General features: G+C 39.2%; 2 protein-coding genes across 2 annotated transcripts in view; one reads left to right on the plus strand and one right to left on the minus strand.

Annotated features, from left to right (window-relative positions):
• The first annotated feature begins 6,454 nt into the window (after positions 1-6,454).
• On the plus strand, positions 6,455-12,061 carry LOC307260709 (complement C1q-like protein 4). Its single transcript, XM_080041004.1, has 5 exons — positions 6,455-6,698; positions 9,574-9,615; positions 9,934-9,975; positions 11,117-11,248; positions 11,551-12,061. The coding sequence occupies exons 1-5, from the start codon at positions 6,524-6,526 to the stop codon at positions 11,826-11,828; spliced, it is 669 nt and encodes a 222-aa protein (XP_079897130.1). The 5' UTR covers positions 6,455-6,523; the 3' UTR covers positions 11,829-12,061.
• A 4,631-nt stretch (positions 12,062-16,692) lies between these two features.
• The window catches only part of slco2b1 (solute carrier organic anion transporter family, member 2B1), a 37,985-nt gene continuing 31,577 nt past the window's right edge, over positions 16,693-23,100 (minus strand). The window contains exons 13-15 of the mRNA XM_080040977.1: positions 19,840-19,904; positions 18,954-19,074; positions 16,693-18,101 (exon numbers count right to left, since the gene is read on the minus strand). Coding sequence (XP_079897103.1) covers positions 17,906-18,101; positions 18,954-19,074; positions 19,840-19,904 — 382 coding nt within the window. The 3' untranslated portion in view covers positions 16,693-17,905. The remainder of the gene's footprint in view (positions 18,102-18,953; positions 19,075-19,839; positions 19,905-23,100) is intronic.

Genomic DNA, 23,100 nt, shown 5'->3' on the forward strand with positions numbered 1-23,100 from the left:
TCTGGACATTTCATGTTATTTTGGTTGTTGTCATTTAAATATCAACCGATTGAACCCAAAAACAGACATGGAAGTTTGTATTGCTCAGAGACGTTCCTGAGCTTATTCTCAGATACAGGTGCTTAGTGCTTGAACATACTTAGAAAGGAAGTACACTAGAAAATGTAGAATATTATTGGACTACAACTGTATTGAACAAATAATTTAGCCTCCGACTTTCCATAAGCGAGTTCATACACAATCAACAATTTTCAAACCATAATAGTTGAACTATAATGTTGAAAAGTATAAACATATAGTTTCCAGTAAAGTTTTTTTTACAAAAAACAAAATTTGAGGTGATGTAACAAAACATAAAAATGGTTTTCAATTATAGTTTTTTTAAGGGAATCTTATGACAGCTATTAAATCAATCATCCATCAATATTTTTTTCTGCTTTTTTTCATAAATTACTTTAAAACAAAAAATAAATTAAAGGGGAATATCATTCATAAACATTTCAAGCTTGGCATAATCATTGCAGTTATACCCTGGAATAGTGTAATGCAGTCTGGAGCCAATGGGGGGAGCTAACACACTGTTAGTACTTTTAGACATGATGTGTATAACTCTATGCAATATGAACATCTTAAATGTAGCAGCCTTAAAGAGCTAAGTCATGTTTAAATCAATAGAAGAAAATTCAGAAATGTTTGAATAAATTTGCAATTTTTTTTTGCAATATTTAACTAATTTTTCGTACATTTTTATCTCTTTAAAAAAAAAGTTGGATAAAGCCAGAGTAAAAAAAGTCAGTCAGAGACAATTTCTGATAAACCTGTTGGACACGGACTTCCCAGAAGGGTGTGACTAGGGAATGTTCAAAACCACATGAGACTCTTGAAATTTTGGTATGTAAATATCCAGAATTGGGATCAAAGGTCACCTACATAGTCTTCCTTGGAGTTAGACTGCTGAATTTGAGGTGAGAGGACTGTTTGTGTTTTTCATGTCAAATTGAAAATATTTAGCTCCTCAGTATTTTTCTTCTAGGCTTTTACACAATGGATTTATAACAAAACACTTGTTACCCTGAAAAAGTGTGAAGGGTAAACTATAGTTTAGATTGTGGTTAGCAAGCTAATTAGTTGTCAGATGGTTGTTGGCCTTGATGCTAGCAAGAAATTCAAGTTGGGGTTGGTCGTCACATTTTTTGGGGGGTTGGTTGTCGCATGTTATCTCAAGGCTGCAGCCAGAAAAGGAACCCAATAATTAAATACATTGTTAAGCTGTATCCTCACTGACACCCCAGAGAAGGAAAGAATAGAGCAGGAAAAGGCAGCTAGCATGCAAAAGAAAAAAGGGCAACAAAATCAAAACAACCCAGTGCATCCCAAACTAGACCAGCTGCCAAGGCTACAGTAAGTTATGTAGGCCTATTCGTCAACTTGACAATGCAATTAAACTTTCAAATTTAATTCAACTTGCTTGCCTTCTTTTTAAGATTATTCCCATTAAGATAACATTGTGACAAACAACCCCATAGTGTTTGACAACCGACCCCTTGATGGGGTTGGTTGTCACAATGTGTAAGGGTGTCTTTGATGATTAATTTCTTCTTTATTACAATAAGATAGAAAAAGTGAGGGGTACACATTTCAAGCCTTAAGCTTCAATTTAATGTAGGAATGACTATTGAAAGATGTTTAGGTGATAAGCAATTCTCACTAGAGTAAAAAGTGTGCCTACTTACCCCGTTCTCCCCTACCACTTTTGTCCAAAGGGGGCTAGAATGAACACAAACTGAACATTCCTTGGAGCACTTTTGAAGCCCTATTGTTCCAGTGTTAAGGAAATATAAGCCGTTCACGTCCAGTAAATGAGTTTAAATGGAAAAAAAAAGAATCCAGACAGACCAGGTTTGAAAAAAACATTGCCACATCCTTCTGGGAAGTCAGGTGACACTGATTTAACATGAAACCAAGATACTGCAGGGTTTCCCACACATTTGTTCACTATTAACCTACAATAGCGCCACATAGGTCTATTCATTTTAAATTTTACAATGTTTTGAATCGGAAAAATATCCTCATTGAACAGCTGCACGCCATGCACTCTCACTGTATTTCTCTCAATGGCGGACTATGCAGCAATAGTCAGACAGCGACAAACCAGGAAATTCACAATTTAGAAACAACAGCCGGCAAAATCGTAAAGTGCATGAGGAAGGAAAAAGGCGAGACGCGCAACTATACAGTAGCGGACCTGTGGAACGGAGGAGATGCTGGGAAGCGCTACATATAGGCCTACTCTAGTAGGAAATTAAACCCAAACGTGACACCAACAGTAACTTTCAGTGCATCGTAAACCCAAAGCAACTGGAGGAAAGGGAACTTGATAAATATTTTTTTACAACAATATTGTGAAGTCAAACTAAAGAAATAATTAATAAACTCACGTCGCAAGCTGGAATGGAACCTTTCGGCAGTCCGAGTTGCCGCACGGACTATAAAAGAGGCGGCACACAACAACTACGGATGAAGTGAAAAGAACAAGACGCGACTGGAGCAGCGCTCAGTTCAAAAAGATCTAATCCCGTGCAAACAAATCTACAAACGCCAGAGAGGCAGCCGGTAAGACACCGAGCCCATCAGGAGAGACTGTGGACAATAGAAATGAAATGTTTGTGCAGGCGATAGCTGCTAGTGTTAGCCACGGGGCCGAACCGGCAGTGCCGTGGTTAACCCTATAAATGCCAGTCTGTGTCATGTTTGATTCTCATTCATAATTTAATGATAATGATTGTTTAAGTTAAGAACATGATTGTTTAGTGAGCTTATAAATTACAGATAAATAAGTTAAAATGATTATGATATTATATTATTATGGTGACATTATTTAGATAAGTAAATGTAAAATATTTAAAGTCTGTAACATTAACTTAAGAAAATCCCTAAATACATTAATAATGATAACAGTGGGATAATTTATGTTGCACTTTGTTTAATTTAAGAGGAAAAAGGCATTAATTGTTAAAAATGTATATTGTCATGTAGACCCGACCTGTGATAGCTGTAAGAGCGCACCGGCATCACTCTTTCACATGTACTGGTTGTGTCCCACCTTGACTGAGTTCTGGACATCAGTTTTTCAAACGATTTCTGAAGTACTTCAGCATCAAATTAAGCCAAACCCTTTCACTGCAATTTTTGGCATTGCACCAAATTCGGGCTTACCCAAAGTGAAGCTGAGAGTACTGGCCTTCACCTCACTACTTGCTCGCAGGACTATCCTCCTCAAGTGGAAAGATCCTGCTCCTCCTTCCCACTCACATTGGATTAGAGACATTATGTCATGTATGAATCTGGAAAAAATTTGTTGCACTACCCAGGGATCTGAGACTAAATTTCATAAAATATGGCGCCCCTTCCTAGACTATTTTAAGAAACCGACCACTTTAATTGAAGAGTAGCTACCCCCCCCCCCCTTTTTATTTGATTCAATTTTATTTCTTTGTGTGTTTTTTTTTTTTTTTTTTCATATTGATTGTTTGTTTTTGTTTCTTGAGGTGTGTGTTTTGTGTTGTTGGGTGTGAGGGTGGGATGTGGGTGGGGTATGTTCGGGAGAAAAAGGGGAAAAATTTGTACTTGATGTGCTACAATTTTGTTATTATTGGCATTTAATAAAAAAACCTTTGAAAGAAAAATGTATATTGTCCAGACATTGTAAAAACAACCTTTTTCTTGTTTATTGTTTAACAAAGTTTTTCACCTACCCAAACAACCTACCTGAAACCTTGAAATCAGAAAATAAAAGAAAAAAAGGAAGAGAAAAAGTGTGGTTATTTTGAGTGAAGCCCAGCTACTCTATGTAGATTCCAACTCCTTCAAGTGGAGAGTGCACAAAAGAGGGAAGAACTTGACAAATATAATAAATATAAATGTGTCTATACTTTCTAAACATAGCTTTACTAAGATCATTAAACCCTTACAGCTATTAAAGGTACCTTTTTTAAAAGCTCACTAGCATTAAATCTCTCCAAAACACCATCAAATGGTTGTCTGTGATTTACTTTTAGTGACTTAGCTTTTTATAGATTTAGGAGCTAGTTTTAGCGCTAAAATGCTTTGTGAATTACACTTATCTTAAAAAGTTAGGAGTCCTAAAATTAGGAGTGAAACGCCCCTTATTTTTGAGAGTTACTCCTAAATCAGCACGTTAGGACCTACTCTTAGCCTTAAAATGTTTTGTGAATACGGCCCCTGAACAATGTTATTTAAAAAATAACAAAAATGCACTGCCGCACTGCTGTTCCCCCCCCCCCCCCCCCCCCAGGAAGATTTTTTTAACATAACATTGTTCTCGGGGCCTTCAAAGATCAGGGGCCTATATTGTGCCGGAAAAAAATAAATAATAATGTATTATTTTTTTTTATTATGAATAATTATTATGAATCGTGGCATTATTATCACACGCTTGTAATCGCCGTGTATTTATAGATGATCATGTCAGCATGGGCAACATACACTGTACATTTTTTTTTTCTTTTTTTTCAAAGGGCACTTGATTGGTCCAGGGGGCAAAGAGCACTTAGGGTCTACCTGTGCACGCCCCTGCATGTGTGTATGTGTGTTTGTTTGTGCGTGTGGACTTGCTACAGGCACCACTGCGTCCCATGCTTCCAAACTTTGCCAGAATACTCTCTAGGGGTCCAGAACGGTTTTGGCCACAACAAGTTAGAATAATACGTGTGATGTGTAAACCTGAGGGATGTCTGTACAGAGCAGCAGAAAGTGGGTCTGCTTCTTTTTCTTCCCTGGGCCCCAGAAAGCTTTGGTCTTTTTGACATGGTCATGTTTATAATACACAATATGGTAAATGGACTCCACTTATAAAGCTCTTTTCCCTGGTTTTTCACAGACCCAAACCACTTTACATTGTTTTGTACACATTCACCCAATCACATTCATACACCGATAGCAGCAGCAGCTACCACGCAGGGTGCAAGCTAACTATCAGGAGACATTTAGGGTTCAGTGTCTCTTTGCCCAGGGACACTTGGACATGTCTCACACACACAAACACACAAACACACACACAGGGACACTTGGACATGTGGTGGGCAGACGGGGGATCGAACCTGCGACCCTGTAACCCAGTGGACAACCGCCCTACACACTTCACCACAGCCGCCCATAACAGCTCTTTTCCCATGAACCGGTGACGTGGCTTCGCACAGACACCGGGCTGATCGCCAAAAAGTCTTAGAGACAGTTTGTGATAAACCTGTTGGACACGGACTTCCCAGAAGGGTGTGACTGAGGAGTGTTCAAAACCACATGACTCTTGCTGTGTGTGTTAGTATGTGTGTGTGTGTGTGTGTGTGTGTGTGTGTGTCCGTGTGTGTGTTAGTATGTGTGTGTGTGTGTGTGTGTGTGTGTGTGTGTGTGTGTGTGTGTGTATGTATATGTGTGTCTGTGTGTATATGTGTGTGTATGTGTTTGTGTGTGTGTGTGTGTGTGTGTGTGTGTCTTGTTGGCATCTGATGGAAATACCTTATGTTATTGGGTGTTATTTAAAAGGTGCTACGAGGAACTTTTAAATATTTCTGAAACAGTCTAATTTTTCCTCTGATGATCATGAATTACATGTAACAGCAAACGGGACCATCAGTGCAAAGAATGCTATTTTTATATAGTGTTTCTTAATGCCTTTGTCATGGGTATACGCTCACCCAGGAACAACAGCTGGCGTGGTAAAAACACTACCGCTTTTATCCAAAGGGGGCACAAGAATTAACACAAACTGAACATTCCTTGGAGCACCTTAAAAGCTCTATTGTTTCAGTGTTAAGGAAATAGAAGCCGTTCACGTCCAGTAAATGAGTTTAAATGGAACAAAAGAAAGAATCCAGACGGACCAGGTTTGTCACTTCCTTCTGGGAAGTCTGTGTCGTCACATCAAGTTCCTTATAAACTCACTTAAAGGAATACTTCCCCCATACGGAACCGGCGTTCTATCATTATAAAACCACTATTATAATAGAATGAATGAGGTTTGTCTCCCCAAATACATTTTACTGTGCGTGATGTCACACATGGGAAAATGTAGGGTTAGACAGTGAGACCATAAAACACTTCACCCAAGAGCAAAGATCACTTTAAGATAATAGTAGAATTTAATTTATCTTCATTTAACCTTTTTTTATACTGAAGAGATCAGATCTTTTGTGCTGATGCATGCAAGGTTGGAGGGGAGCCAGTGGCATGGCTGCTGATCACACCTGTGTGTGTGTGTGTGTGTGTGTGTGTGTGTGTGTGTGTGTGTGTGTGGGTGTGTGTGTTTAACTATAATTAAATAAGTATGTGATGAGGCCTTTTATTTATAGATTAATAGATGTTCATTTCCTCCACGCCTCTTTCTGTTGTTCTATATAAAGATATTACAGGTTTACACATCACACATACACAGACACAGACAGACACACACACACACAGACACAGACACAGACACAGAAACACACACAGTTCAACCATCGGTGTCATGATGAAGGTCCTTGTGGTTTTGATGCTCGTCTGCTCCGTCTACGCCAATGAGATAAAGACTCTGTCGGACCAACAGCCGTGTCTGCAGGACGTCCACGCTGCACTGAGAGAGATCACCGCCTCACTGGCTAAGCAGGAGGTGGAGATGAAATACCTGCAAGCAGAGAATAAAGGTACAGTGTCTGTCAGGTTAACAGTGTAGTACACTAGATCAGTGTCTGTCAGGTTGATAGTGTAGTACACTAGATCAGTGTCTGTCAGGTTGATAGTGTAGTACACTAGATCAGACCAATTTTCCCATTTACAGGGAACAAAGAACTTTAATCTTTTCTGCAGCAATGGAAGTAAATGAAGCCTTGAAAGTTGATGCAAACAACTGGTCCAGGTGTCCAATCTTTAGCTGATAACTTCCAAACCCTCTGTCTGTATAAAAGTAATGTTGGGACAGACTGTGTTACTGTGTGTGTGTGTGTGTGTGTGTATGTGTGTGTGTGTGTGTGTGTGTGTGTGTGTGTGTGTGTGTGTGTGTGTGTGTGTGTGTGTGTGTGTGTGTGTGTGTGTGTGTGTGTGTGTGTGTGTGTGTGTTGACTGTGTCACTACACCCTCTGAAGCATTATGAGGACAGTATTGACCTGCAGGAAGTAGTAGATTGATTTTATTGTTAGTTCATTTAGATCGATTCATTTAATTCCAGAGCACATTGAGACATTAAACTGAGTAAATTACAATAAAAACTGTCAAGATATATATTTTATAAAACTTTTGTTCATAAAAACTAAGAAATATTGTGTCTCTCTCTCCCTCCCTCTCTCTCCCCCTTGCTCTCTCTCCCTCCCTCCCTCCCTCCCTCTCTCTCCCTCTCTCTCTCTCCTCCCTCCCTCCCTCCGTCCCTCTCTCTCTCTCTCTCTCTCTCTCCCTCTCTCTCTCTCCCTCCCTCCCTCCCTCCCTCCCTCCCTCCCTCTCTCTCTCTCTCTCTCTCTCTCTCCCTCTCCCTCTCTCTCTCCCTCCCTCCCTCCCTCTCTCTTTCTCCCTCCCTCCCTCTCTCTCCCCCTCTCTCTCTCTCCCTCCCTCCCTCACTCCCCTCCCTCTCTCTCTCTCTCCCTCTCTCTCTCTCTCTCTCTCTCTCTCCCTCTCTCTCTCTCTCTCTCTCTCATTCATTGAGGACCTGCACCGTTACACTTAGAAATGCAAAAATTTCACAGAACGTGCGTCCTCACTCCACGGCAGGGGTGGACTGACCATCTGGCATACCGGGCAAATGCCCGAATGGCCGGCGGCCTTTTGGGCCGACCCGGGCCGACGAGGTTCAATTTAAAAAAAAAAAAAAAAAAAATCTGGGCCCGGCCCGTCCCATCCATGGCCGGCCCGGCCCGGCCCATGTCACACAGCCGTGGGCCGAGGTCCCTTCCCTCTTGGCCGTGCAGACTGTCAACTTAACCTAAAAGACCAATGAAATATTGGCCCATTCATCATGATTGGTTCTGTACCGGGCCTGGCCCAATCACACACACAGCGGAGGGCCGAGGCCCCGCCCCTTGGGCCTCGGCTGTCAATCACTCAATCAAGTCACGTCACTAACAGACAGAAAAACAACTCGAGAAAACGGAGAAGAAACGGAAAGGAGACAGTTGCTGGACTAGTGGTAAGAAGTTGAAAATAAAGTTATGTTGAGAATAATTGTGTAGCTTGCTAAATTTTAAAACAGCAGTAGTTTGCCACAGCTAGCTGCTTGCGTTAACATCATGGATAGAGCCATCTATAGAGCCATGTCAAAGTGGCTATTTTAGCTAACAACCTACTAAACATTTGCTAGCTCTCTTGTGGTTTATTTGGGGAGTTAAATAGCTCTGTTGTTGGTGTATTGAAAGAGTTATCATTACTTTGCTAGCTGATCAACATTAAAGTGAGGAAGCTGTCAGTTTTTGCTTCTTGCTGTAGCCTACTTATTCAGTATAGTGGATTTAATAATGTTTTACTTAAATATACTTTTCTGTAGGCTACTGATTGTTGACATGGTTAAACATAGCCTACTTGAATTTCATTTATTTTATATATGATTTAAATGCAATTTAAAAATGCAGACTGTAATTTGACCTGAACATAAAAAATATATTAATATATCACAAAGTTAACAGTAAATGCAGAAAAGTATATTCACTCAAATATGCAACATAAAGTTGTCACACTTTCTCCTTTCACAACACTGAGTGTTTGAGGCATTAGGCTTCTCTCTTTTTTACAAATATTCAGAAAATTAGACCACCACAGAATTGTAGCATACTTACTTTTTACAAGCTGGTAAGTTTATTTTACTAGACCTGCTTTCTAGACCATCATGTACTTTAGAATAATATACATTAGACCATTACTTTTGTACACTTTTTTTCACATTGGTTTACTTAGTAAAACAACAATTTGTATATTGTAATGCATCTTTCCACCTCTTTAACTGATACATCCTCAAAACCTCAATCAATTGTGTGTCTCTCCTCATTTATGAAACAGGTTGAGACACCATCCACAGAGGAGGAGTCTGGAGAGAGGGAGCAAGGAGCAGGAGGAGGTTGATTACTTTGTCCATCCTGAGCCTACCATGTTAGAGGCATTTTTGAGCACCACCCACAACAGAATACTATAGCTACTAACACTTTGTAAATATTATTGTATTATATGTCTGTACACTTGTTCAAAATAAACCAACATTTTAATTTAATTCAATGGAACAGTCATCTTTAAGGGACCGTGATAAATGTGTGCTGGTGGGTGGTCGATCAATTGTGGTGGGCCGGTCTGGGTCCAAAATGCCAGGGCCAATTTTTGGTCCCAGTCCAGCCCTGCTCCACGGGTTGTGCTATTATTCACTTTATAGATTTTCCACAAGGTGGTGCTGTTATTAACTGTCTCCTTCCCTCCCTCCCTCCCTCTCTCCCTCTCCCTCTCCCTCTCCCTCTCCCTCTCCCTCTCCCTCTTCCTCTTCCTCTTCCTCTCCCTCTCCCTCTCCCTTTCCCTCTCTCTCTCAAAACCGTGTTTTATCTTTTATTTTTTCAGAACAAGCAGCGAAACTGGACCAACAGGAGGATCAGCTGCAAGGTGTGTGGAAATCATCACGTGTCTCTCTCTCGCTTTCTGTCCCTCACTCTCTCTCTCTCCCTCTCTGTCCCTCACTCACTCTCTCTCTCCCTCTCTCTCTCGCTCTCTGTCCCTCACTCTCTGTCCCTCACTCTCTCTCTCTCTCCCTATCTCTCTCTCCCTCCCTCCCTCTCTCTCTCTCTCCCCCTCTCCCTCTCTATCCCCCTCCCTCCCCCCCTCTCCCTCTCCCTCTCTCTCTCCCTCTCCCTCCCCCCTCTCTCTCTCTCTCTCCCTCCCTTGCTCTCTCTAAAACTTTATTTGCGTTTTTCTTTTTCTCAGATCAGCAAACTGAGGTTGAGAAGCTGAAGAAACAGCTGCAAGGTTTGTGGATTAATCACTTCTCCTCCACAAGGTGGGGCCGTTATTAAGCCCCGACTGAAAAAAGTTTGAGGCCACGCCCCTCTCACCGTAAGTCCCATTGACTTGAAATTCCTCACACAGGTACACGTAAGGGTGCTCTACAAAAAAGCCTCTGGGACCATATAGGCCTATGAATATGTTTTGCTAATTAGCATAAACTGAAAAAACTGTTTTTTTAACAAAACGTTCTCAAATCTTACTGTATTGACACCAAATTTCTCACAAAGCCTCGGGGGACTAAGATACACATGTCTATAAAATATTAAATATAGAAAAACATGGCCGTCATTGACCAAAACGTTTATGCAGGGGCGGAGCTTAGCAGCTAATTGGCCAAAACTCATTGACCATAGGTCCTATCATCATACACCTTGCTGGATATGTGCAGAAGACATGTGGTAGCATGTCCCTCAAAGCCTGTCGGGATTAACCCATAGGGGGCGCCACAAATGAGAAAACCATAGTTCAGAAATGCAATGTTTGACAGGCCACGCCCCTCGCCCCCTGACTCTAATGGACCTGACATTTCTTACACTCTGATTGACTTGAAATGTCTTACACACGTACAGCTCATGGTGCTCCACAATAAAGCCTCTTGGACCTTAGGGGTCACCCATGATTTTTTCAATAAAATACAGTCACGTGACATTTACTTAATGGATTTATAACCTATCATCACCACATTGTGTACACAGCCTTAGGGGACCGACATACACACGTGTTTAAAGTTTTTAGCGAGATAGCTCAAGAAACATGGCTGCCTTCGACCAAGACGTATTCGCAAGAGCGGCCCTTTGCTCCTATCGGCCCCAACTTGGGATTCGTCTTCAGAAAGAGCGCGGCGGCGTTTCGAGCCGGGCTGGCGGTTGGCGCAAGGGGGATTTTCTCTCTCCGGGATTTTCTAGTTGAAATATATTCTTAGAGTGATGGAAAGAGGATAAACTACAGATAATAATGGGGTGTGTGTTGTGTCAAAGACAGCTGAATATATTTGAATTGCTCTCTCTCTCTCCCTCTCCCTCTCTCTCTCTCTCTCTCTCTCTCTCTCTCTCTCTCTCTCTCTCTCTCTCTCTCTCTCTCTCTCTCTCTCTCCCTCTCTCAGGTAAACAGGTGGCTTTCTCTGCCTCTCTGTTGGCTACTGGCGGTCAAACCATTGGACCCTTTAGTGCACATACTCCTCTGGTCTACAAACACATTGTCACCAACATTGGAAATGCCTACAGCCCAGTCACAGGTACCTGAACTAGACATTTAACTTTAGTCTGATGTAGCAAACAGTTGATTCTCCATTAAAATGTGGGTTAGACTTTACAATAATGGTAAATTAATTAACTGTTAGTTAACTCCTATTAAGTATTCAGTAAGTGTTAATGCTTAGTTATTAACGGTTAGTTAAAGCTTCATTAACTAATGCTTTGTTAAGCATAAACTAAGCATAACAGTTAGTTAGTGCTTAGTTTATGTTTATTAACCATTAACTAACAGTTAATTAATTCACCCTTATTGTAAAGTTTTACCAAAACAAACGTTCCACAGGTGCCTTCACTGCACCGCTGAAAGGAGCATATCACTTTGAGTGGCACATCTATGGATACGGAGGTACTTCTATCGGCGCTGTGTTGGTGAAGAACTCAGAGCACATCTTCATCGCATCTGAGGGGCAATCGTCCCGAAACCCCTCTACTTCTCAAGGTGTCTCTCTGCTTCTGGAGGCTGGAGATGTTGTGTTTGTGCGTTTGTGGAGTGGCCATATAGTGTATGACAATCAGAATCACGTCACCACCTTCAGCGGCCATATGCTTTTCACCATGTAACACACAGACATCTTCACCTACATGATGTCAACGCAGGTTTATCTTTTCTTTAATAATTCTGGAGCTTAAAATATCGTTATCCTGATTCCTGATCATAATCACTGCAGCAAAATCCATTAATTTTTAATTTTTCCCTCATATAAAAGTCATAAATAATCAAATCTGCAACTGAAATGAAGACACATGTCATGTAATGTTATCTGTCTGATTCCTTTGTCATTAAAAATCACCGCAAAGCATCTCTGGACATTTCATGTTATTTTCGTTGTTGTCATTTAAATATCAACCGATTGAACCCAAAAACAAACATGGAAGTTTATATTGCTCAGAGACGTTCCTAAGCTTATTTTCAGCTACAGGGGCTTGTAACAACAGCTAGTATATAAGAAAATGCTGAATATTATTGGACTACAACTGTATTGAACAAATAATTTAGCCCCCGACTTTCCATAGGCGAGTTCATACACAATCAACAATTTTCAAACCATAATAGTTGAACTATAATGTTGAAAAGTATAAATATATCGTTTCCAGTAAAGATTTTATACAAAAAACTAAATTTGAGGTGATGTAACAAAACATAAAAATGGTTTTCAATTATAGTTTTTTTTAAGGGAATGACAAGCTATTAAATCAATCATCCATCAATATTTGTTTCCGCTTTTTTTCATAAATCACTTAAACCAAAAATAAATTAAAGGGGAATATCTAATTTCAAGCTTTGCATATTCATTGCAGTTATACTCTGGAATAGTGTAATGCAGTCTGGAGCCAATGGGGGGAGCTAACACACTGTTAGTACTTTTAGACATGATGTGTATAACTCTATGCAATATGAACATCTTAAATGTAGCAGCCTTAAAGAGCTAAGTCATGTTTAAATCAATTGAAGAAAATTCAGAAATCTTTGAATAAATTTGCAATTTTATAGCAATATTTAACTAATTATGTTTACATTTTTATCTCTTAAAAAAACAACAACAGTTGGATCAGAATCAGAATCAGAAAGGATTTTATTGCCAAGAAGGGTTTTACACCAACAAGGAATTTGCCTTGGTGAATAAGGTGCATACATTAAGACAATAAAACAATGAACGAACAGTGACTATCATAAATACAATATAACACAATATATAAACAAGCAGAGACACAAGTGATAAGTTAAAAATTATGGATGAAGCCAGAGTTAAAAATCTATCTTTATTTTATTTTTACACCATATTAGTGTTCAAAGTCTTTACAGAACAGCTTTTGGATACAGCCTTTTTTCACATTATAAATAAAAATATTCTATGTACAGGACAGTTCTTCAAAATGTAATTTCAAAAAAATCCTTCTGTAATAACCTTCAGAATATTGCTAAGAATGATTATGGAAAATGTAGTTGATGTAAGTTCTAGAAGTTGAGATGTTGGTTCAGAGATATTGAAAAAAAGTAATTAGTACAGCAGAAGTTATAAAATCCATGCGCCATCACTGAAGGCTTTACGTCATGTAGATGCACCGACAGTGCTGTTGTTAATTACTCAGAATTCCTCATGCTGAGCGACAGAAGTTGCGCACTATGACTTTAAAGATGGTTGTATAGGAGAAATATACACAAACAGACAAGGTTTAGTCAAATAAACACCTACATTTAAGAATTTGGATTTATACCAGTATGAAAGAAGACATGTTATGGAAGCAAAATAGACAGCAAAATCTCAACATTTATCAGTGCTTGAAAAAGACTTAAAATTCGTCTTCATGCAGATTATTCGGATGCTTCTCTGTCATACTTTCCCATCCCAGCAGCTGCTCTGATCATTTCTCCACATGTCAAACTCTGTGTCCCAATTCCCCCCTTCAAAATAAAACTAAAATATAATGGGATTTACTAGTTTGTATAAAACATATTCCTCTTCTACACAAACTAAGGGAAAAAAATCTTCGAAAATGCATGAAGAGAACGAGGGGGGTTTACAAATAAAATGTATATGTCATCAAGTAAACAACAGTTGTAATTTGAGGAGTGTGTGTGTGTGTGTGTGTATGAGAGTGAGAGTGAGAGTGAGTGTCTGTGTGTGTGTGTGTGTGTGTGGGAGTGAGAGAGTGTGTGTGTGTGTGTGTGTGTGTGAGAGAGTGAGAGTGTGTGTGTGTGTGTGTGTGTGTGTGTGTGTGTGTGTGTGTGTGTGTGTGTGTGTGTGTGGTCAACACATGGTTTCGATTTTCCACAGTGGGATTCCTGAGGTTTTTTCTGAAACGCTTCCCAGAAGAAAAGAAAGTGGGAAGAGAGACATGAACTGTAACGTCTTATTTCCAACATTTACACACGTAAGTTTATTGTGCATGATTAATTTTCATTACCTCCAAAATGCCTTGGTTTTAAAGGTACTACGAGGAACTTTTAAATATTTCTGAAACAGTCTAATTTTTCCTCTGATGATCATAAATTACATGTAACAGCAAACGAGACCATCAGTGCAAAGAATGCTATTTTTATATAGTTTTTTTTAATGCCTTTGTCATGGGTATACGCTCACCCAGGAACAACAGCTGGCGTGGTAAAAACACTTTTGTCCAAAGGGGGCGCTAGAATTAACACAAACAAAAGTTCCTCGGTTCACCTTTGATATAAAAGATGGGACTTTTTATGTTCTTTTTAGAGAAACTGCAAGTAGCATTCACACTCACACGTACACACTATATGCCACTCTGCACACAAATATTGTAATTTTCATCCTATGTAAATTATTTTCTTAGGTATTATATTCGGTTGTATGTTGATCCACGTCTAAGACGATTTTCTGCCACGATAGAGAAAAAAGTTTTCTGAATCTGAAAGGTGCAAAAACCACTCTAACCACTACACCACAACCGTTTACATGTTTGAACCTGCTGCAAAAAAACTGACAAGATCAATTTGAAGCCAACCGCAGAGAGAGGGAGAGAGAGACAGAGAGAGGGAGAGGGAGAGAGAGGGAGAGATAGAGAAAGAGAGAGAATGAGAGTGAGAGAGAGAGAGAGAAAGAGAGAGAGACAGACAGGCAGAGAGAGAGAGAGACAGAGAGAGAGAGATAGAGAGAGAGAGAGAGTTGGCATCAGCTTTATACCAACAGCCACCTGCAGCATCTGCCTGGGCTCGTCTGTCTGTCAGAGATAAGGAATGTATCTATAAACACTGTGATATAAGTTATTGTTGTATTCAGCTCTTAAAGGTACAGTGTGTAATATCAGACATATATATTTTTGTGATCTTAATGTAGGCTAATGTAGGCTCACCGTAAATCTTGATGTATTGTCTTTGTTTTTACTATTTCATAATGCAATTTCTAATGTCTAATGTCTTGATGTATTTCATGCCCCTGTAAAGCACTTTGAATGGCCTTGTGTCTGAATTGTGCTATATACATAAACTTGCCTTGCGTTAAAGGTACAATGTGTAATATCAGAGTATTTGGGCATCATCTAGTGGTCAGATTGTAGATGTCAAAACTCCTTTGCTAACCCCTCCCTTTGTGGAGAATTTACAGAAGCTACAGTGGCCTTTATCATCAGAAGAAAAATAAGTGGTTTACGTAAAAAAAAAATCTAAAAAGATGGGTCTATAGCTACTTATTAAATATTTTGCGAACTCCAATTTGAGAGGTATACATTTCACATTTTATTGTTATTTCAAATCTCCCTTTGTCTTGATCCTGTTGCGTCTTCTATAGGTTCAAATTAAACATATAATTGAATGTTGTCTTCATAACGTTTAAAATGCGAGTGCTACTACATGTAAATAACACTGGGCCCTTTGATCAAGATACAGCATAACACAGACAGTAAGAAACCACAGAAACATTATCTGTGCGTTCAGAGATTTTTTTTATTGAAATTTTAAAAAATATTTAAATTCACTTTAAAAAAAAAAAGATTTTTAAGTTTCTTGGCTCAGTTTTAAACAGAAAAAGATGCTCATATACAGCTCCGGAAAAAATTAAGAGACCAGTCTGGATTTTTATTCAATCTGCTCTTTTTTTTTTAAGATATTTTCTTTTGGCATTTTTATGCTTTTATTGATAGTGTAGAGACAGAGTTGAAATGGGGCAGAGAGGGGAGTGACATGCAGAGAACGACCGTGGGCTGGAGTCGAACCCGGGTCCGCTGCTGGCCGAGGCCCATGGGAGGGACGCCCTATCAACTGAGCTAAGGGCGCCCCCATGGAAATGCTCTTTAATGACAATATTCTTATTGTAAATTTGGTAAAAATGTTGTCAGTAGTTTATAGAATAAAACCAAAATGTTCATTCTACTCAAACATATGCCATATGATAGTAAAATAAGAGACACTGAACATTTGAAGTGGTCCCTTAATTCTTTCCAGAGCTGTTTATCTAGTTGCTGTGCCTTTTAGAAAACAATATTTCCACACATTTATATTCCATGAACTAAAAAAAACAACAAACAGTAAAACTTATGATTTGTGTTAAAAGGTGCTGCAGTCCGTCCGTATAAAACATTTGTAGAAAAGAGAAAATCTATTTAAGGTGCTTTGAGGAACTTTTAGTTTGTGTTCATTCTAGCGCCCCCCTTTGGGCAAAATCGGTAGTGTTTTTTACCACCCCAGCTGTTGTTCCTGGGTGAGCGTACCCATGACAAAGTCATTAAGAAAAACTATATAAAAATAGAATTCTTTGCACTGATGGTCACGTTTGCTGTTACATGTCATTCATGATCATCAGAGGAAAAATTAGACAATTTAAAGAAAGGTTTAAAAGTTCCTCGTAGCACCTTTAAAAATAGATTTTCTTTGCTTAAAAAAATACATGATTTTGAATTTCACAGTAAAAGCCCTGTTTTAATATATTTACAAAAAGACAATAAAACAAAAAAAAAAAAAAAAGTCCAAACAAAGGATCATCTGCAGAGTAGTTAGTAGATTTTCCGACATATTGAATGAGCTCCAATGGATCGTGTCCAGACCAACAGGCTGAGCAAATTTAAATTAGCCAGCGGCAGGTCTGGATTTCCAGGCTAGAATTTTCCCCCATCAATTCAAATCAATTCAACAACAGCAGTATTCCTTAAGCAGAGTCTAGTGGCCACCAGAGGAACTGCAGCTTATCAACCCTTTTTATTCTAAGCTTAAAAGTGGACCTGGTTGTTTTGGAATTAAAGCTGGGGTATATGATTTCTGATTGGTCAAAGTTAACATGAGCTGTACACTTTGACCAATCAGAGCGAGGCTCCGATTCTCTGTTCTTATTGGCTGTTGGGACTCTCCATTCACTTTGGCACGACTTTGTTGGTGTAGAGCGTGTCAGGGAGGGACCATAGGGGAGGGACCAAAGAGAACAAGTGGAGCGGTTGAGGTATTTGGATTCGAATCTCTATTCCAACTGCCATTTTCTCCCCAAATCCTCCACCCCAGCTTTAACGCATTGTATATAAACATCACACATGTCACAATAGAAGGGTTAGTTAGCTTATATGTACAAACACACCATTACTCCCATTGTGGAAAGGTACGCCCACATTCATATCCCATATCCAATAAAGGCTCATTCTGTAGCTGTATTCCTTAAAGGCGCTCCGAGGAACTTTCACCCCTTGCTGCTTTCGTAGCATAGCAGCTTTCCAGCCTCTGTTGAAAAACTGTACCTCTCTTTCTTTTCCCTCTCTCCTTTAGTTTTTCCATTCATCCTCCCACCCTGCTTCCTCAGGTCTTAAAAGCAGCATCTCTAAATTATGACAATATTTTTGTTGGGTGAATTTTGGAGCAAATCTTGTCAAACAAAAATGTTAATTTTCACACAAAGACCATCTATACATTTAGAGTGGTCTTTTAAATGTTCTAAAGCTGAATCATTTAATTTTGAATAGACGAAAAAGAGGAGTGTATCGGCTTCTTGACTGACTAGTCCTTAGAAAACTGAGTGACTTGCTGCTTTCGTACCTAGCAGCTTCTGTCCTCATTTGAAAAAATCTTTCTTTCTTTCTTTCTTTCTTTCTTTCTTTCTTTCTTTCTTTCTTTCTTTCTTTCTTTCTTTCTTTCTTTCTTTCTTTCTTTCTTTCTTTCAAAGTCTTTCCATTCATCCCCCCATCCTCCCGCCTCATGTCTTGATTCCTTGCGGTTCTTTCTCTGCGTTCAAAGTGAGCTCTAGTCTTTTATTCTCGTCCAACAGTTCATATGGTCCCTTGCCGTCCGTCTGCGGAGCCTCAGGTCTGGACCTTCTCCTCAGGACTATGACCGTCAGAAAGAAGCACAGCAGACCCCCGCACACAAAGACAACCTGCATCCCCAGAAACCTGTACACACAGAGAGAGAGACAGACAGACAGACAGACAGACAGACAGACAGACAGACAGACAGACAGACAGACAGACAGACAGACAGACAGACAGACAGACAGACAGACAGACAGACAGACAGACAAACAATGGTGGTCAAGGAATTTGTTGTTTTGCGTTTTTTTTCTTTTCCCTCTTTCAGGGTTAGGTCTGAGTCGCCATCTTGGTAAAATAATAAACTCTTTTCAGCGCTCACACACAACGGACAGTTAGCGGATGATCAGTAGATATTAGCTGTTTTTTTCAAAAAGTGTTCTGAATTACAATGACTGAGCTGAGCATGCCTTTAAGTCGCAATGAGGTGGGATAACATTTTATTAACCCTGGTGAAACATACCCTGCGTTCCGAATCTCATACTTTCTACTATTTAGTATGGTAGAAAAAAGATTTAGGATATCCCGATTCTTGTGGCCAGATTTAGGATGGTTAGAAAGACCCGGATGTCTACTACACCCGGCCAAGATTGTTAGTTTTGAAAACAGCATACTATTTGGGCGATTCTGACCCACAATCCAGTGCGAACCTGAAGTGACGTCACATCAACGGAGCCTCCATATGAAAACAAACGAGGATGCGACGGATATAAAAGCAAGAGGCAAGATCAAGGAGCAATGTTATGATGAAATAAATAAGTAAAAGTATGTCCCAATAGTATGCCTACTGCATCCTAACTAGATTATTTTTATCGTCGGATGTAGTATGTAGAATAGAAAAAAGAAAGAGTATGCGATTCGGAATGCAGGGATTGTAAAAATGTTGCTTTGTGGGACACCTGTAAACGGCGGCAGGTAAAAAGGTGAATGACTCACCTGCGTCTGAAACTGTCCAGGTTGTAGTAGAGGCAGGACGTCTGTTTGCCGCATTTCTTCCCCCACAGGATGCAGGTGGTGTCGATCACACTGCCGTACAACACCGGGCCGGGCATGAACGCTACAGACAGACAGGCAGACGGACAGACAGACAGGCAGACGGACAGACAGGCAGGCAGGCAGGCAGGCAGGCGTGGAAGACAAACAGACAGACAGACAGACAGACAGACAGGCAGGCAGGCATGCAGACAGACAGACAGACAGACAGACGCACACACACACAAACAAAAACATTTCTGGTCAGTAGTTGATACGAGAACTTTTCCTATAACTTTGTTTTTTCGCTTGTTAGATTTGGTTTTTAGTCTAATATCTTTGCACTCAAGTCGCATTTAAAGGTGGAGTCAGCGATTCTGGAGAACGCTTGTTTTCAAAATCTTTTTTTTATTAGCCTAGGCTCCGTAACGGGCATATTGCTAGCTACGATGAAGTGATTGATGAGTCATTTGTGTTAGAGTTGTGTTCGATTTTAACTGCAAAGTCTGTTTGCAGCAAATCTGTGGCTCGAGTCCCAGACCTCATCATTTCCCCCACCGTTAATTTCACGATGGTACAATGCAAACTAAATATCAAACTACTATAACATTTAAAACTAATACTATATATATATAACTACTATTTTGGTCAATTGAAACTTAGGTTGCTGATATAAAAGAGAAACAGATGAATCACAGATCAACACAGACTTGAGATTGTGAACGAACCGCTGCCACACGTGCCGGGCGCACAAAGCGAAGACCATCATTGCCAACACACCAACACTCTGTGTAGTTCTAAGTAAAAAAAATATATATTATATATCAATTGGATTTTTTTGTCGACTTACCTAGGACTCTGAAGAGCATGTACTGAACTCCCACCGCGAAAGACTTGTCCTCAGTGGGCACCGTCCTGCAGTAGAGACACACACATTCACCATGATGGTAATTTTTAATTTTTTCATTAACTTTTATTTATCCTCGAGAGACCAATTGAGGGGTGACCCTCATTTTCAATGACGTCGAGTTCAAACAAATTCAAAGGAAAAACAACAATACATACACAATATTCAACGCAAATACATCAAATACACAACAACAGGTGAAGAGAAAAACAATTGAAACATTTACACAGTGGTGAAATTAAGTGGTAGCAATTAAAATTAAATGGGTGAAAGTACAATATAGCCTAATTAAAACAGTTACAGGTAGAGTTTGGCAGATTTAAAATAGTTTGTTTAAATTGGTTAAAGGATATGAAGTTATTTAGTTTAATTTGTTGCTGTAAGTTGTTCCAGGAGTCAGGGGTACTGTAATAAAAGCTTCAACCCAGATCTGGTTCCTACATGTCTTAAAATAATGATCTGGATGAGGGGAATTGTACAGCTGAATCACTGATAGAGCTAAAACCTTTATTAAAATAAAAAAAAATATTATTTTTATTTTTAAATAATGTGTAATGTCGTCTTGTTTAAACGGACTTCATACATTTGCTATCGTGAAAAGTATCGTCCTGTAGTAAAGAGATAAACACACATTCATCATGATGTCAGCTTTAACAGACCGGGGTTCCTACATGCCTCAAGCCATGTCTTTAAAAAAAATGATCTGCCTATTAAAGTAGCTACGAGGAACTTTTAAATATTTCTGAAACAGTCAAATTTTTCCTCTGATGATCATAAATTACATGGAACAGTAAACGATTTAAAATGAAGGAGATGCAGTGGCTGAGGAGATCGGCTATTTCTATAGTTTTATTCATTCATATTATGGAAAATGCCAAGGAGCTGAAAATAAAACATATTTTTTTAACATAATGTGTAATGTCGTCTTGTTTAAACAGACTTCATAAATTTGCTATCAAGAAAAGTATCATTCAAGAACTGCTATCCAAGTGAAGGTATCAGTATCGATCAATATTATTTTATATAATATTTTTTTTTTACAATACCTAACCCTAGGGGGGAGATAAACAAAATCTTGCCTTGGGCCCCCAAAAAGTCTAGTGCCGGCCCTGACTTTGAGGTGTTTGTTTTGAATGGCTGACATGCTGAAACAGAGCTGAGGAATGCTCATGATTGAAAGGTAATAACAGACGTCATATGATTTATGACTTTGCATTGTATTATTTCAGTTCCATGTTCCTGCTGTTGTTTTTTTTCAGTTCAGATATTTTCCAACTGTCAGGAGATTCATCAGGGCATTCTCGTCTAAAAACAAACTCCTTTTTTAGAGTCACAACTGGGTTAAATATGAAGACACAGTGTGGCTATCACTTTAAGGCAAGAGAGTAACTTTGGGTTAGACATGGGGGGTCGTCACATATCTAGATATTTCGGGGGGCATTGCATTGTTTGCATTTGTTTATTGGTTGATCATTTTTGTGTATTGGGGGGGTTGCAACACCCTCACCCCCCCGCAAATTACGCCCTTGCTTTAAGGTGATATATAACTAAACCTTGAGAAGTACATTTTCTGCTCCACATATCTGGAAAAAACTTAAGTATTCTGATATCTTCTTGTTTTTATATTCTTATACCTTTCCTCTTTAAAGGTGCTCCGAGGAACTTTAAGTTTTTGTTAATTCTTGCGTGTTTTTACTACGCCAGCTGTTGTTCCTGGGTGAGCGTATACCCATGACAAAGGCATTAAGAAAAACTGTAAAAATAGAATGTTTTGCACTGATGGTCTCGTTTTGCTGTTACATGTTATTTATGATCATCAGAGGAAAAACAAGACTCTTTCAGAAATATTTAAAAGTTCCTCTTAGGAGCTTTAATATGATTTTTATTTGTGTGCACACATTTTTTTTAATCTCTTGTACATTATCACCAATAAACAAATAAATTAAACAAATTAACTGAAATCTCTTCCCAAAAAGTCTGCCAGGCTGAAATAACAATAAAAATATAATTAAAAGATGAAAAAATTAAAAGTTTGATTTCCTTCTCTTGAGCAAAAAGGAACATGACAAACACAACCCTTTCATCTTTTTAATAACCTCTATTAAATCACTCATCACCTTTGGCAATTAATTATAATAGTTTACAGGTGAGAGCAGCTCCTCCAGTGTTGCAGCGCATTAAAAAACCCACACGTTTCCACTCACACACACACACACAGACACACACACACAGACACACACACACAGACACACACACACACACACACACACAGACACACACACACACACACACACACACACACACACACACACACACACACACACACACACACACACACACACACACACACACACACACACACACACACACACACACACACAGACATATTTACAAGTTCCTCGTAGCTACTTTAAGAGGGGATTTTTTCTAGATACAAAATGACAACATATAATACTCATACAGCCAGTAATCCTTCTCAGGAACAGTTAGTTTACTCAGTGGAGTTTAGAAATATTTCTTTCCCTCTCTCCTCAAGTGCTTTCCCATGACGCTGGCAGTAACAATGCAGTCTTACTGGAAGTCTAAAGGATCCCAAAGAAAATCAACAATGCAGCGTTATAAACTATAAAACATGATTTTAGAAAGCCGAAAAATTGGTTTAAAGATTAAGAAACCCCTAAGAAAACCACTTTCCTCCACTTGGATTCCTTAAGACCTTTAGTATGTTATTAATGACATATCCACGAGACAGGGAAAGTTGGAATAGTTCAGTTGCAGTTTTTTTAAGGTCAGGTTACACAATGCCTGGACTATTACTGGGAGCTTGAAGGACACACACACACACCTTTCTGTAATTAAGTTTAAGGAACGGCAGCCAGTAATGTTTAAACCGGTCTGAGGAGGAAGTAGAGGTGTGCTGTGCTTTAAGTTTAAAGGAAAAATTAAAACTACACTGATTTCCGCACAGCTTTCTACATGAGACAACAACACAATTCTGATTAATCTTCAAGAATATTAATGCAAAAATAATGTTTTAAAATCTGTTTTTACTTTGTCAGTATGGGTTATTGATTGTTGAATGAATTGCAGCAGAAGTAGCAGGGAGGAGCCAAGTATGTTTACAAAACGACTGCTGCTGCATGCGCACACAGAAAAACACACACTGCAGCTGTAATTGTTATGTGCATATGACAAATAAACCAT

Source organism: Ammodytes marinus, assembly GCF_949987685.1.
Source record: "Ammodytes marinus genome assembly, chromosome: 14".
Lineage (NCBI taxonomy): Eukaryota > Metazoa > Chordata > Actinopteri > Uranoscopiformes > Ammodytidae > Ammodytes > Ammodytes marinus.

Coding starts and splice junctions, on each gene's coding strand:
- LOC307260709 (XM_080041004.1), top strand. CDS start 6,524: ATGATGAAGGTCCTTGTGGTTTTGATGCTCGTCTGCTCCGTCTACGCC. Junction 9,976..11,116: donor GCTGAAGAAACAGCTGCAAG/GTTTGTGGATTA, acceptor TCCCTCTCTCAG/GTAAACAGGTGGCTTTCTCT. Junction 11,249..11,550: donor TGCCTACAGCCCAGTCACAG/GTACCTGAACTA, acceptor AACGTTCCACAG/GTGCCTTCACTGCACCGCTG.